The 16,348-nt window shown below is 42.0% G+C and overlaps 1 protein-coding gene across 4 annotated transcripts in view; it reads right to left on the reverse strand.

Moving 5' to 3' along the window:
- The window catches only part of dpp10 (dipeptidyl peptidase like 10), a 193,181-nt gene that overhangs the window by 39,678 nt on the left and 137,155 nt on the right, over nucleotides 1-16,348 (reverse strand). For all 4 annotated transcript variants that reach the window (XM_076081850.1, XM_076081851.1, XM_076081848.1 and 1 more), the window contains 2 exons: nucleotides 4,275-4,369; nucleotides 4,084-4,158 (listed from right to left, as the gene is read on the reverse strand). In XM_076081850.1, coding sequence (XP_075937965.1) covers nucleotides 4,084-4,158; nucleotides 4,275-4,369 — 170 coding nt within the window. The remainder of the gene's footprint in view (nucleotides 1-4,083; nucleotides 4,159-4,274; nucleotides 4,370-16,348) is intronic.

Here is a 16,348-nt window from a genome sequence, read left to right on the forward strand (position 1 = left end):
TTAGTTTTGCTAAATACAAAATACAAATTAGCTTAACAAGTTTATATCCTGGCCCATTCGTTGATGCTTATGTTAGCTGTCAGATTTTTTGTTGGTAACTAGCACACGAGGTCCAAAGCATGTCTGGTCTTCCTGGGACATTCGGGACAGTCTTGTTTATAGCTTGTTACAAATCAACAAAAAGCAGACATGGAAAAAAAAATATTTTCAGCACAAGTTGTTGTAATTGACAACTTTTTTTTTTTTGCTAAATTAAACAAATCGCTTTGAGCTGATAGGTGCCACTGAAATGAAGATTAGGAAGACAGACACATTTAATATTTCAGTAACTTATGAAAATATAATAATTTTAGAATGTTTTTTATCAAAGAATTGACTTTGTAAAAAATAAGGTCTTCCAACTCAGACTTCATTCATTTAATTTGAATGGTTTTCTCGACCGACCCTACTGTCCCAGCCGTTTTTGGAAAATGCAAACACCTGATTGTTGTCATGACTGTTCAGTAGGCTGTGAGTGATGGAAGGCATTTTGTTTAGTTTGGGTTGTTAGTTTTCCCAGCCGACCCGACTCTCCTACTTCTTATTTATCACTGTCGCACTGATCCTGTTTTAAATGTGCCTGATAACTGTATTATGCATTATACATGAAATGGTTTATAAGTGGAAAAATCATCTTTCAAATAAAATCTCTTATACAACTGAAATAACGTAACAGTGTGGTTAATTAAATTGAGTTTGATGTAGTTCCATCTCTTTGTTTTACATCAACACAACTAATGACTAAACTAAGCACACTACACACTCCGCCTCATTCCGTATGTAGAAACCTTCACGCTTTACAGCACAGCTGTGCATGATACCAGTGGTTCTGAAGACACTGAACTAAACCAATTACTCAAAAACATTGCTTCAGTTTTAAATGTCAGAATGATACATTATATAGAAGGATACATTTATATCAGACTTTATGGCAGACAGCATGTCACCACATATTTTTGAAGTGTCAAATTTAAATCTGCTATGTTTTGTTTTTGTTTATATCTGTTATAATGTCATCTCTCTGCCTTGTTTGTATCGTTATTGCTTTTATTGTTTCTTTCTTTACTATGTAAAGTGCCTTTGAGTACCTCTAAAAACGCTATACAATAAAATGTATTATTATTATATATTTTACAATAACAAGAAATCTCTCAAATAACTAAAATCAGACATTTGTAATAAATAAGGATCCATGTGTTAGAATCATTTAGAAAATAGTCTATGCTGGATATGAAAGTAGTAAACTATTAAATCACTCACAATTCTTGTTTTCTCCATGTTATTCTGGCACCAGCAGCCGTATATAGTAGTGTGTATTTGGCATCCCCTTTATTAGATCAAATATTCGCGGCAGTTTGACTCTACATCTATTTAGCCGTGCTAGCGGCATGGCTCTAAGGATGGCCATGCCGGTCTGTTGGTTAGTAAGTCCACCCTACACAGGAAATGAGTTTTCACTGCTGGATGGTTTTCCATACATTTCTGTTCAGATATTCGTGTTGCCAAGAGGATGCACCCTGATGACTTTGGTGATCCCCTGACTTTTCCTCTAACTCCACTAGCAGGCACATGTTTAGTACCCTGACCAGTCTCTTAACATTTACTGGATGAATTGGCTCAACATTTGGTAACAACACTCATGGTTACCTGAGGATGAATCCTGAAGACTTTGGTGCCACCATGAGGTTGACATTTATGGTTTTGAGGTCAATGTGCCAACAATAATTGGATGGACTGACATGGAAGTTGGTACTACACACATAGATGAATGATCACTTTGGTGATCCCTGACTTTTTCTCCAGCACCATCATCAGGTCTAAATGTTTGTCCAAAAGCCCGCCTCAGCCATACTAAGCTGTGCTAATTAGCAACTGTTCGCATGCTAAAATGTCAAACTAAGTTGGTGAACATGTTGAACAATTATCCCTGCTTGACATCAGCATGTTAACATTGTCATTGTGAGCATGTTTCGATGCCGATGTTAACGTGTAGCTCTAAACACTGCTCTACAAACACTTTCTTACTCCAAACTTGTCAAATAGCGACACTTGGTCAGTGGCCCAACACTGTAAACTATGACGCTCTAGGTACCCCTGTAGCGTCGGTTGTGGACGAGTCAGGGACGGCGTGTCAGTTTCCACTCGTTACATGCATAGAGCCTCTTTTCAAAATAAACTTGTATTATTGGGGTTTAAATATTGGAGTTCGGGTGTATGACTATCTAATAAAGACGTAGATTGGTTTACATATGAATTAGTTGACAGCTCGCGAGGTCTCATACAGACACTAAAGGGTGCCTCTGGGACTCGTTCTCAGAGCCTAAGGAGCACTGACCAAGCACTTAAAAAGTTGATGAGAACGGGTTGGTCGTACGGCTTTACTAAGCCCCATGCGTGACTGTAGACTCTCCGAGTCTTGTTCCTATATTTATGAATTACCAAGTCAAGTCTTTAAGCAAACAGGTCTCAAATAAATAAAACTTAACGTCCACATATTTAAGACCAAATCGACAAGAAAGTCTCACCTGTCGAGTCTTAAATCTCCTTCTCTGGTTGACGCTCACTCCTTTCATCTTTTAGTTAAACTGATTTGAAACTAGATTGGAAATATACCAATGTATATTCTTCCTTCAACATTACCTTGTGCTAAAAATAAATTGGGCTTGTGGCTATAATGTGGCCACAGTGTTCCAAATTGTAAGTCTAACCCTTCATGCCAACTATGCAAATATCTCCTGATGAATCACCTTGTCAATAATCCTCACAGTTAAGCCTTTCCAGAGTGGAGGGTCCAATTTCCATATCTCATTTAGCATTCACTCTTTTGGAAAGCTGGTAATTATAGTTCAAGCGTGTCCTGCTGCGCCCTCGTCAAAATGTATCAAGCACTACAGGACTAAGGTGCAGATATTTATTCAACTCTGACAATTTAGTTCAGCATGGGTTTGTCTTTATAACCCTGGGATGTCATTTCTTACAACCGAGTCAAATAAATGAGTGACAAGAGAGATAGGTCAGCTGGGCTGCTTTTGATACCACATCTCGACATGTCAAGACCGTACAGTATACCTCCTCAAAAACAAATGGTCCATTTGGTCTCAAATATCCACCCTGCTTGTCCAAAAAGTGGCTTTAAATTCCTTTTTTAGAACAGTAGAACCTGGATGAGTAGAGGGCTGACACATGATGTACTTGTAAATACTTTGATGGACACGATGTTTTAATAATAGGTCATTAGAAACCCTTTAGACTCCAGCTGGTACCAAAATTTAGAATGGCATTTTCAAAATAAGAGCATACTTGAATGCATTGAATCCAGTTCATTGACGAAAATCAAAGACTGAGTTCATGGAAAGAAACTGTAATTCTAAAAACCGCATAAGTTAGAAGGACAGAAACCTTCTACCTTCTATCAATGTTAGCTTGTGTGAAAATCCTTCTGTTTCCATATACTGCATGTATGCCAGATGTGTTACGTAAGTGCAAAAACTATATTAGATCATATTAGAGACGACGGCAGTTCAACAGGCGAAATTGTACACATTAACTGTTTCAAAAGAATTTTGGCATTGTATGTTTCTGCAACCCATGGATGTTTCTTAATGACAAATAAGTTTCATATACACATTTCATATCACACAATGTGCATGTTAGGGTGAGTGAAACCAGGTAACAAACAGATACCATTTCCATCTTGGAATATTTAACTGGACTAGCATATTGAATTTTTCATAATTATTACTTTTGTGATTTGCAGTTTAAGACTCAAAAGAGAAACCTCATCATGGTGATGTCATCATAAGCTGTCATTCTGGTTTGTTTCTCCAACCTCGTGCATCTCAATGGTGATGCTGTTCACAAACCCAGAATGAGAAAGAAACTACGTGACAAAAACAACTGCTGAAGAAATTCCTTGTGAATCGTCTGGTTACACTGTATCATCGTCACCTGAGTGAGTACACTATCTGTTCCATATTCCATATACGATGAGCAGGAATGAGTGGAAAGTCTCACTATGACAGAGATGAAGCTGAAGAAACGTACCTGTTTCACATCGTAAGCGAAGAGCACATATTTCAGATCAGGGGAGACGGAATACTTGGCCACGTTGAAATTTATCTAGAATTAAAGACAGACATAGCTTTACTGTTTGCAATGTCAACCATCGTCATATCATTTATATCTTGACACATCATCATAATTTAATAAACAGTATGACAAACTTATCTACTTACAAATGTTGTGTTTGTCAGGACAATCTCTGTTTCGTTTTTAAGGATGTTGAACTTGATGACGTGGCCGTCACTGTTCCTGTAGATGACTTCAGAGTCTGTGAATAGAAACAAAGAAGAAAAAAACATCTGTATGAAGGAAATTTAATTTGGAAAGCTGTCCCGAAAAAGACATTACAGAGAAAAACGTCAAAGTGAAAACCAGCAGCCGTCCTGACTCTATTCGGAACTGCAAAGATGCCACCGAAAACAAATGCTTTCTAAGCCTCATCCTCACCTCAAATGAAATGAACAGTAAGAATGCAGCAGACAGCCCAACAGGCTCACGTTTGTGCAACTGTAATGTGACGTGATTAACTCTGAGAATCAAAAGTGAGATGTCACTGCCAGGCGAACACAAAGGGAAGGCCTACATTGTTCATCAGTTGACGGAAAGAGCTCAGTGTGGCACTGCCAGGGAAACATCTTCCCTACAGAGCTGCACTGCTTGGACAAGACAGCATTGTTGGTTTTGTGTCTGAGCCAAACGTTCAGACACGCAGCCCGCCTCGAATGTCATGGTTTGAGGGATTATCACGATAATACCTTTATGTCAACACAATTGTGTTCTGGTTTCAGTTCAGACGGTGGACCCAAATGCAAGTGACCAGGCAGTAAGGGGAACAAAATGACCAAACAGGAAGCTTTAATAACAACAAAGCTGGCAGATAACAAAAACTGAGGGAGCAAAATGAGGCAAATATGAATACAAAGTACTGAGGAAAAACAAAGCAAATAGCAGTCACAAATACCTAACATCTGAAATGTATGCATGCAGACGTACACATACACGTGTACACAAGTTAAACAAGAAACAAATAAGCATGGCTTATAAACATCTGCTTCCAGATATGACTGGTTCCCAGACTCCTTATGGTCACAATCCTACTTTGTCTTCTATCTTAGTTCATGACCAAATAAAGCTTTGTGTCAAGTGACGAGAAGAAGTTGTCTCTATCATGGAAGAGAAGGGAAAAACTGAGCCTTGTTTTTAAAATACAGGAATTATCATCAAAAAAGAGAAGACTCAAAATGTTGCCATTTGTTATGTATTCATCCTTTGTTTGTACAGGGGACATTATGATTTATGATTGATCCATTTACAATTGTTTACTTGTTTTTCACTTCATAGTCTTAAGAATATTTTGATATTTATTGGGATAATATCATGAATCACAATCATTTTGTTATTACCCTGTACCCTGTTGTGTATTTATCAGCCGTGATGGGGAACTGAGGCCACATAGAGGCCAACACCTGGTTTCTAATATTTCTTCTGGGCTTGCTGGTGGAGTCGAGGCATTTACAAACAGTGGCAGCCAATCCATACATGAATATTCTGTCCATATGGTAGAAACAGATGCAGGTAACCCGACCTCAAGGAGTGCTTTACAAATCTGTTTCTACCAGCCTTCATCACATGTTCTGAAAATGTCCATGAAAGCAGTTGTACAGAAATGTACTGTTTCTCTCTGTTAATGTCTACTGGTCTGGCTGGCAATGTACACAGACAATGCAGTGTGTGTGTGTGTGTGTGTGTGCAGTTATATTCCAATCCAACAGTGTGTGTCGTTACGCATTGACCCACAGGGGACATTGTGGAGGTCCCTGTGGGTCATGCTTTAAATCATGTCTAAATTAACCAGAAGGAGTAAAATGGTGGACCACTGGTGGTAATCTAGGAATGTCTGTATGTGTGTCTGTGTGAGGGTCATGTCTGGGTCTTTGGGGTTATCCAATGCCACCGGGATTCAGATAGTAAAGAACAGCTTTACAAGTAAGCACAGCTGTCTTTACTGAAAACCTCTGGTTAATCCCAAACAGCTGCCGACGTTGTGTTTGGATGGCACTCTGCACCCAGAGGAAAAGGCTTCCCGCTCCTCCACAATGGTCCACAAAGTTCCTCCTCCTGCTATTATTACATGTGGCAGCTGAATTATCATTTTCATTTTCACACAAAAAAATAAACCAATGAAATAAGAAAACAGAAGACGGAACAATATCGTCCTTTAAGACCGGTCTGAACTGCAGTCTGGACTGTACTGGCTGTTTTGAATGGCCGGATTCCAACAGAATTTCACGTACTATAGAGCTTTTAGCAAATCTCTTATGTGCAGTGTTGCAATTGCTTGACACAGCCCACTTATAAAATAAAATAAATAGATCACATAGAAAACTACCACAGTGTCCAAATATATGTGTCCAAATATATGAGTCTCCGTTAAAGTGATTTTTAAAGCATCAAAATCATTTTCTTTTGATGCCCAGTGGCGATAAACTTAAATCAGTGCATGAGAGAGAAATGAATATTTAGAACTGATAAAAAGGAACTCATTCCTGTGATCTTTAAAACATCACCATAGGTCTCTGCACTGCTCTGCGCTTGTCTCCCTAAATAATGAAATGTGTGTAGCTGAAAAAGAACAAGCTAAGACTCTAATGTATAAGTAATGTCTGACGTCTGTAACCTGATGAATAATGAAATGCCTCGGCTTTTTCTCCTGACGTGCCTAACTCTGCAACTTCGGTGGAATAACGGTCACTTGCTACCATTGCTGCTTTTGTCGGTGTTAATTTTATGGCAGGAAAACTTCATTCAAACTCGACAGAAACGAGACGAAACTCATCAAAAAGCATCCTGGTTAGTTGTTTCCACTGACGATCAGTCACTATGGTTCAGTCGAAGTAAAGCCTTCATTCACCGAGGTAGATGCCGTTATGCTGACAGACTTCATTGAGAATTTCAAGGATCCTCGAAATTGGAATAGTCCTTCGACGGTATTTGATGAAATTCATCCGTTGAAGGGTCCTTCTCTGACTTTAAGTGTCTCTGTGTTTCAGCTTGAAACAGGATTACATTTGAAATAACTTTAGCAATGAAGTGTTTGTGGTAGAGGCTAACTTTAGTCATGCCCATTGAAATCATCATGTATCAATACTCTGACAGCTTTACTGTTGAAAAGAACAGTGAGCCGCAAAAGGGAAGGTGGTGTACAACCATTTAATATGCAGCACCATTTAGCCATTGGGCCCCGTGCAGGAAACACTCACACAAACAGTTTCCAGTAGGAATGACTTCAGAAAGTCTCTGGCATTCACCCAATTACACCGGTTATCATAAACAGACATTCTAAAAACAGAACTTATTGTCATATTTTCAAATTTCTGATGGTCCTTGAAAGCAACATATGTGACCAACCATCAGGAAAACCACTAAATCCAAGCTAAAAATAGTGTTAACTCATCAAGTTATTTAAAAAATAAATCGTTTGCAGTAACCAGATCAAATAAAATACATTCATTTCTGCTCTCCTCAACGCAATTGTGAAGCCATGAATGAGTCAGCTGAAACCATAGACTGAGGTGGATGTAGTCATGGTGATGTCACACATTGGTTTGTGGACGACGGTTTTATATCCTCGCGTTCTGCAATTTACTAAATGAACATCATGCTGTATTGAAGAAGACTTGAAACTAGAGATTGAGACCATAAACTCATGTTTACAACGTTTACTGAGGTAATAAATCAATATTGCAATATATTGCAATTGCAATATTGGTAACACTTGTTGTTAAGTGGACAAACATGTATGTGTATGTGTATATATATATATATATATATATATACACACACATACACATACATGTTTACATACATTAGTGCTGGGCAACGATTCAAATATTTAATCGCGATTAATCGCATGGATTTTTTGCGATTAATCGCATTGTTATGGCAAAGTTCAATAATGAATTCAAAAGTAGTGTATTGCGCACTTTTATTTTAAAAGTACTGCTATATGAACAAAAGGGCAATTACATTTGGTTCACGAGATGCAGGTAGCATGTTTTATACTTAATGTGAATATAATTCATACTTTGTTGGCATCTTATTCTGAAAACCGGATGTTCGTCTGAAGAAACCGGATGTTGTCTCACGTTAATCTTTCCGCTAACTTTCAAAGTCTTCGCTCGCTCCCGATCTGTGCCGTTTAAATGCGTTTACCGTGAATTTCAGCATATAGGTGCACTAACATGACTGACTATAGGATGTTTGCTGGCTTTTATCCCACTGTTCTTGTCATCCTCTTGTTGTTATGTATATGTATTGTCTCTTGTCTTTCAATAAAAAAAAATTATTAATGAATGCGGTAACGCGAAATTAACGCGTTAACTTGCCCAGCACTAATATATATGTATGGATTATTTTTGAATTTTTTGTAAAATTTCACAAGTTCAACCATAGCTTAGCATCACAGCGTCTTAAAAGAGAGGTGCAGAACTTATTATATTGCAGTGAAACACAAGAGCAAAACAGGCCCTGAGACTGCTGGAGGTTTAGAGGGTTAAGAGTAATGATGCATTAAGGGTCTGCTGGTTGCATGCTCTGCTGATATCTCACATGCTAACAGAAGCTTTTTGGAGTGAAAGTTTTCTTTCTACATGATATGGCAATTGTAGAGGCATAATCTCACGATCCTGCACCTCCTCATAAAGGTGGTATTCATCAGGCTGAAACGAGCAATTTACAATACGTTTGTGCAGTTAAACACAAATGCTGCAGCTGTAAAATTTGCACGTATGAAACAAGGTGACAAATCCTTTCGCTTTCAGTCTGAACACACCGTGAGTGAGCCAGCAGAAAGCTGCGGGAACAGTTTAGTTGCTCGACCTTAGAAGATGCAGCCGCCAACACAATCCCCCCTGCCGACCACACGGAGCACAGTGACAGCCCCTGTGTTCATGGAAGATCAGGGAGAAATGTCACCAAGTCCAGCCGGCTATCACATCCAGAAAAAGGGTTGCTAAGCTTTCCACCCAGAAGTTCCACAGCATGAGTTCTACTAACACAGCAGCGCACCGCATGGTATCAGAATACTAAAAGGCAAGAAAAGCATGTGTGTGTCTGAGAAATAAAACGCCATTTCGCACAGATTGTCCACCGCACATACTAAAAATCCTTGAAATTCTCTGGCAGGCGAGTATATATTCCCGTACAATTGGTAAATAGCAATAGACAGGACTCCTTGAAGATATAAATGAGGCTGGGGTAATGATGTCCCCCTTCCAGGATTTGTACTCAGTCATTCACAACACACATTGTCATTTTCCTTTGAAAAGCTTTGAGATTTATTTGGGTTCTAACTGTCCAGCTCCAGACTCTGCAGACATAACTGTCAAGAAATAAAAGATGAATTCTGCCCACTGACTGGAGGCAGCAGTAAGGAGAAACAGCATTCAGTACTAACTATAGCAGTCGGTAATTATGTGTCACATTTCTTAATGATGGGCCTATTTATGATCATGTGAGGAAATGATAATGGCACAGTGGATATCAAATGTACACGGAGTGATACACTTGTCTCAAGGCCTTGAGACAAAGGAGGTGTTTTTTTGTGTGATTACTTTGAAAAATTGATGCTGCAATAAAAAGAAAAGTATATTACGTTCAGTGTTCAGTGATCAAATACCCCCCTTTTAAAATATCTGTGCATGGCAACAATGGTGTGGTTGAATTGAATTAAGGTATGATGAAGGTAAGACAACTATTGCACTTGGTTACAGATTCTGGTTCATACAAAAAGAGCTCTGGGACAAGACACAGACTGTGATCTCCTGCATCACAAACAGACGTGCTACATCCTCGATTGGCATCACAACCTGTTTTTATCTGATAGAATGTTCTGCTTCAATCTGTAATTTTTTTACATTTAGTATTTCAAAAACAACATTTTTACTGTGGTCAGAAAACCGTTTGTTCTCCCGCTTTTCGCACACAAAGGGAGGCACGGGCCCGTAACATAGCAGGGTTTAGCAGCAATCTAACAGAATCATACATTACATTTATATAACCATGATAACAAATAACAATGGAAGCTTCCAATGTGCAAAAAATTACATTTGGTGCAGCACAAGACCTAAGCCTTGGTCAAGGTCTATCTTGAACCTTTGAACCTTGCCCCAGGAAAAAGTTCTATACAAAGTCCTGTTTATATTACTTTCCTAATAGTGGCGCACATTTGCTTTTGTACTATTACTCCTGCTTTGTCCACTTAGACCTAGACACATGAAAATAACATAAACGTATACACTTCCCATTTGATACCAAACGAGACAGCTGCAACTCAAACCACATGTTTTCATTCAACATAATATGGCATGCCTTGCATGTACACTCATTACAAAGAGACTTTGCTACACAGCTACAGCTACTGGCTGCAGTCTAGAGGGAGGTAGTGGGGGTTTGAAAAACAGTGAGGAGTGCATTTTAGCTTAACTGAAAGCCCTTCCACTGGTAGATGAGGATTCACAGCCAATGGAGTGCAGAGTCTGAGGACAAGTGGGAACTCTGGGCACAATGTAATATGCATAGCACACGCTGAATTATTTAGAGAAGGTTGCGTAATGCTTGAATGCTGTGTCGGCAGTCCCTACAGTTCCACCAAATGTCACAGCTGGTCAAGCTCAAAGCCAACTTGTTAAAGATAGAACACGAGTGCTTGGTTGTGCAGAGGCTGACAGTAAAATATGGTAGCATGTGCTGGGGTGTAAGGACTCAGTGGCAGCCACTGATGGTGCTAAAGGGATTCATTAAAAACGCCATCTGTGGTTTACTGCTTGGACACTTTCGTTTTGTTGTTGATGGTAAAAAAAAAAAAGCAGAAACACTTTTGTCAGCACTTGCAGCACATGTACAGTGATATATTGACCCTTTGTTGGGCACATGCTGTACCATAAACCAGACATTCAACCATCAGCACAATTAGACGTCTAACTATAGCATGAAAACATTGAATTCTTCATTTATTTCTTCATAATTCATTTACACAAACATCATACAATCAAGAACAGCAATTATCAAAGCCAGAGATTTACTCTGGATTAGACCATGGGGAATAAAGATGAATTCCAAACGACATGAATCTTATCACATCACTTGGTAGGAGTATAACTCATAATCTTGAGAGATTTTTGTACTAATACTGGTGGAATAAATAAACCCTTTGGGTGAAAGACTCAAAAACGGATTAATGACACATTCAGAGCTGCATGACACGAACATTATAAATACAACAACCACTCAGTGCAATAGCTGTTAATGAGGTCCAATGAGTGGAGACAACCCTCACATTTGATGAAGGGGCGTGTCGCGGCTGTGGTGAACATTTGAACAGGTTGTGAACATCGTGAAAACAGTTGCGGTTGTAACCAACACATTCTCACTCCCAAATCGCTGATGCCCGTTTGCACCAGAGATCAACGCACTGCCCATCTAGCATTTGTTTTCAATGTGTCGGGCCGACGTGTCAATATACCAGTGGCGGGCCGTGCATTTTATACCTGGGCCAGGTGAGGTGACGAACATGACAAACATAAACGTAACAAAATAAATGACTGTACAAACAGTGGTCTCCTGGTTGAAAGTCCTGTGTTTGTTCCACCACCCCTCCCCCCAGCTCTAAGTATACTCTCACACACTTTATAATAAGTCAGCTGCTCTTACCATCAACAAATGTCACAGGAGGGTTTATAGTGGAGCTAGTTGAAAGCCTGGCGCGTCACATACAGAGCCCAACCATCGGTATGTGATGCCCATGGAGTGAGACCAGGCTGCCCAACAAGAACCCTACTGAGGTACCTTCATGGATATCTTCAATTTCTAGTTTATGTTTTACCTTCGATTTTGTAGACGGAGGGAGAAAGGGAATAATTAATGTAAAACATTTATATGTGTACATCTTTAAAGTGTTCTCTGGTGAGCATTTCCGTGATGATAATGGCCAGAGAAAATATTGTACTTGATATTCACTGTCCTGGTTTGAAGATTCTCAAATAGCCCATTTCTACCACAGGGACTCTTCCAGGAGCCCAGGGTCCCTTTAGGAGCTCAGAAACTTAACATGCGTTTCCACTGCACAAAACCGTGTCTAAATTTAGTTCCTGACCTTAAAAAAGTCCCTGCTCTGGACCAGTACTTCCAGTAGGCCTAGGAACTATCAGGGTGGAGACACTGCTTAAACCTGCTACAACTTGACTGCAACATGTATTCACACACATAGAAAGCAAGCACTGGCTGGCTCTAGAATCTATATTGGTATGAGGGATGACTTATTGACTTTAGCAAAAAAATGTTGAAAAGAGAGCGTGCGTGTGTAATGAGCATGTGGTCCGTGCAGCTGTTCTGGAGCATTCAATCATATATATTTTGTGTGATATGTTTGAAAGCTCCAGATCAACTACTAATTGGTGAGATTGTTTTGCCGCCTGCTGTTTCCAAGACCAAGAATTCTAACTTTTCATCTCAATTTTTTAGACAACATGGGCGAGAAGTCTTTAAAGATTTCTTTGGTATTTGACTAAAGGCGACGATCATTTCTTTAATTGGTCCAATATTGAGCGAGAACGCTTCAGACTGCAGATGCTTAACGAGCTGCAATGCAATTGCTCGGGGCAACTCCTCCCCATTAATGTACGTCCACTAAACGTGTTGTTGTCACTGACAGGCTAAGATTATTATTATATAAGTTAATGACAACATTATGGAAAGAACTCTACAGAGAAATAAAATGTTCTTGACCCTCTGCTTGATCCTGTCTGTTTTTTAATGTGTGTCTCACTCAAGGAGAAGTCTCGTTCTGAAATCTTGTGAGGTGACTTGTTACCGGAAGACAACGGCGGAAACGTGAGTGAGAGTTGGAGAGAGGAGGGCTGTTGTTGCCAGATGTTGCTGTGTTGGAGTACAGAAAGTGTAGCTCAGTGTTATCTTAAAGATTTTCAACGTCACAGGTGAATATTAAGCTTATTTCAACATCAACAACAAGATCAACAAAAACGTGGGCCCCACTGTCAGCTCAGGGCCACTGCTCTGAACGGCGCTTATACAGCGGTTACAGCTCATAACGTCAACGGTCGTTGTCCCCAGAGCGTCGTTTTCAGGGACTCTTTTAGCTCCTTTTTCAGAGTAGGCACTCTCTCCACACAAGAGGAACCATGACTGATGTGAGTGTACGGTGATTGGTCGTACACATGAGCAGATGTAGCTCCGGCAACCGCCATTTTTAAAACTCTGTTAGCAACAGACAACAACAGACAACACCAACAACAGCTTATAACACGGAGGAAGCTTATTTCGGCCGCTTGTAGCCGCGACCTTGTCCTTTCGGTCACGACCCAGAGTTCGTGACCATAGGTGAGGGTAGGAATGTAGACCGAGTGGTAAATTGAGAGCTTTGCCTTCCGGCTCAGCTCCCTCTTCACCAAGACGGTCCGGTGCAGCGCCTGCTTTACTGCTGCAGCTGCACCGATCCGTCTGTCGATCTCCCGCTCCATCTTACCCTCACTCGTGAACAAGACCCCGAGATACTTGAACTCCTTCGCTTGAGGTAGGCACTCCGTCCCCACCTGGAGGGAGCAATCCACCGGTTTCTGGCAGAGCACCATGGCCTCAGATTTGGAGGTGCTAACTCTCATCCCCGCCGCTTCACACTTGGCTGCAAACCGCCCCAGTGAATGCTGGAGGTCACGATCCGAGGAGGCTAACAGGACCACATCATCTGCAAACAGCAGAGAGGCGATCCCGAGACCCCCGAACCTGACGTTCTCCACCCCCCGGCTGCGCCTAGATATCCTGTCCATGAAAGTCACGAACAGGACCGGAGACAAAGGGCAGCCCTGGCAGAGGCCAACACCCACCGGGAACGTGTCTGACTTATTGCCGAGAATGCGGACACAGCTCCTACTGCAGTCGTACAGAGACCGGATCGCCTGTTGTAATGGGTCCGGCACCCCATACTCCCGCAGCACCCCCCACAAGAACCCCCGAGGGACCCGGTTGAAAGCCTTCTCCAAGTCCACAAAGCACATGTAGACTGGTTGGGCAAACTCCCAGAACCCCTCCAGTAGTCTTGCGAGGGTAAATAGCTGGTCCACTGTTCCACGGCCGGGACGGAATCCGCATTGCTCCTCTTGAATCTGAGGTTCGACAAATGGTCGGAGCCTCCTTTCCAGCACCCTGGCATAAGCCTTCCCCGGGAGGCTGAGTAGTGTGATACCCCGGTAATTGGAGCACACTCTCCGGTCCCCCTTTTTGAAAATGGGAACCACCACCCCGGTCTGCCAGTCCATGGGCACTGATCCCGACCCCCATGCGACATTGAAGAGGCGTGTCAGCCAGGACAGCTCGACTATGTCCAGCGCTTTCAGCATCTCAGGGCAGATCTCATCCACCCCCGGCGCCTTGCCACCGAGGAGCTTTTTGACTACCTCAGCGGCCTCTGCCAGGGATATGGGTGAGCCTCCCCCTAGATCTTCAGGCGCTGCCTCCTCTGCAGAGGACATGTTGGTCGGGTTTAGGAGTTCCTCAAAGTGCTCTTTCCACCGCCCGACAATGTCCCCTGTCCGGGTCAGCAGCCCCCCCCCCTGCTGAGAACAGCCTTGCTTTCCCTTCCTGAGTCGTCGGATGGTTTGCCAGAACCTCCTTGAGGCCAACCGAAAGTCCTTCTCCATGGCCTCCCCGAACTCCTCCCATGCCCGAGTTTTAGCATTCGCGACCACCGCAGCTGCAGCCCTTCTGGCCTGCCGGTACCTGTCAGCTGCTTCGGGAGACCCCTGGGCCAACCAGGCCTTGAAGGTCTCCTTCTTCAGCTTGACGGCTTCCCTCACCTCCGGTGTCCACCACCGGGTTCTCGGGTTGCCGCCACGACAGGCACCGATGACCTTCCGGCCACAGCTCCTAGCGGCCGCGTCCACAATAGAGGCTTTGAACATGGTCCATTCGGATTCCATGTCCCCAACCTCCCTCAGGATGTGTGAGAAGTTCTTCCGGAGGTGGGAGTTAAAGACCTCCCGGACAGGGTCCTCCGCCAGACGTTCCCAGTTCACCCTCACTACACGTTTGGGCTTGCCGGGTCTTTCCAACCGGTTCCCCTGCCATCTGATCCAACTCACCACCAGGTGGTGATCAGTTGACAGCTCTGCTCCTCTCTTCACCCGAGTGTCCAAGACATACGGCCGCAAATCAAATGATGCGATTACAAAGTCGATCATTGATCTCCGGCCTAAGGTGTTCTGGTACCAGGTACACTTATGAGCCACCTTATGTTCGAACATGGTGTTCGTTATGGCCAAACCGTGGCACGCACAGAAGTCCAATAACAAAACACCATTCGGGTTCAGATCGGGCAAGCCGTTCCTCCCAATCACCCCCCGCCAGGTTTCTCCGTCATTGCCCACGTGAGCGTTTGTATTTCTATGTATTATATATAATCCATCCAGTTAAATTTGAAAACTGAGAATAATATTTGTTAAAATATAATTGATGTGCACGTTCTTTATTTGATTTGACAGTTGTTGACTACACAGACACGTTACTACTACTAGACTTCTTGAATATATATATATATATGGCACTAAATAGCGCAAGTTAGATATTATTGTAATGTTCCGGACCTTTGCCCGAGGAGATTTTCTCAATCTGGACCTTTTGGAATTTTAATTGAATACCCCTGGTATAGGGTATGTAGTTCTTGGGGGAGCTCTTCAGTGGGCACATGACAGCCGTCAGCACTGTTTGCTCGGCCGGAGCCATCTTGAGAGCCGTTGAGAGGCAACGGAAATCGTCTCCATCTCATTTTTAGCACACCGTGCTCAGAGGAGTGAATATTTGAACATTTAGAATTCTATGACAACCGTCATGAGTCCTCAGATGCAATGGCAACACAAACTGCTTCGTATCTTTGTGTAACTATTTGCTTGAAAAAGTCTATTCTCAGTGGTTAACTTCAGAGGTTCAATTTAAGTTGCTGCTTCGTTGTTTTATGATTGATCCGTCAATAAAGTGTGTACTACTACATCACAGTACAATGCCACCCTTTGAGTTTTTACACCTCTCATGTGTGTATCAGCAGGGATCCACGACAGTGGCTCAGCACAAGCTGTGTCCAATAACCTTCTACCCATCGCCCGCTGAGCAGACAAGTGTCTAACATTAGAGCACACCCTCTAGCCTCTGACTCTATGTTTTCCCCCACCAGAGAGATAAA

The sequence above is a fragment of the Anarhichas minor genome, unplaced genomic scaffold, assembly GCF_050575085.1.
Source record: "Anarhichas minor isolate MPS153535 unplaced genomic scaffold, ASM5057508v1 ptg000087l, whole genome shotgun sequence".
NCBI classification, from domain to species: Eukaryota; Metazoa; Chordata; class Actinopteri; order Perciformes; family Anarhichadidae; genus Anarhichas; species Anarhichas minor.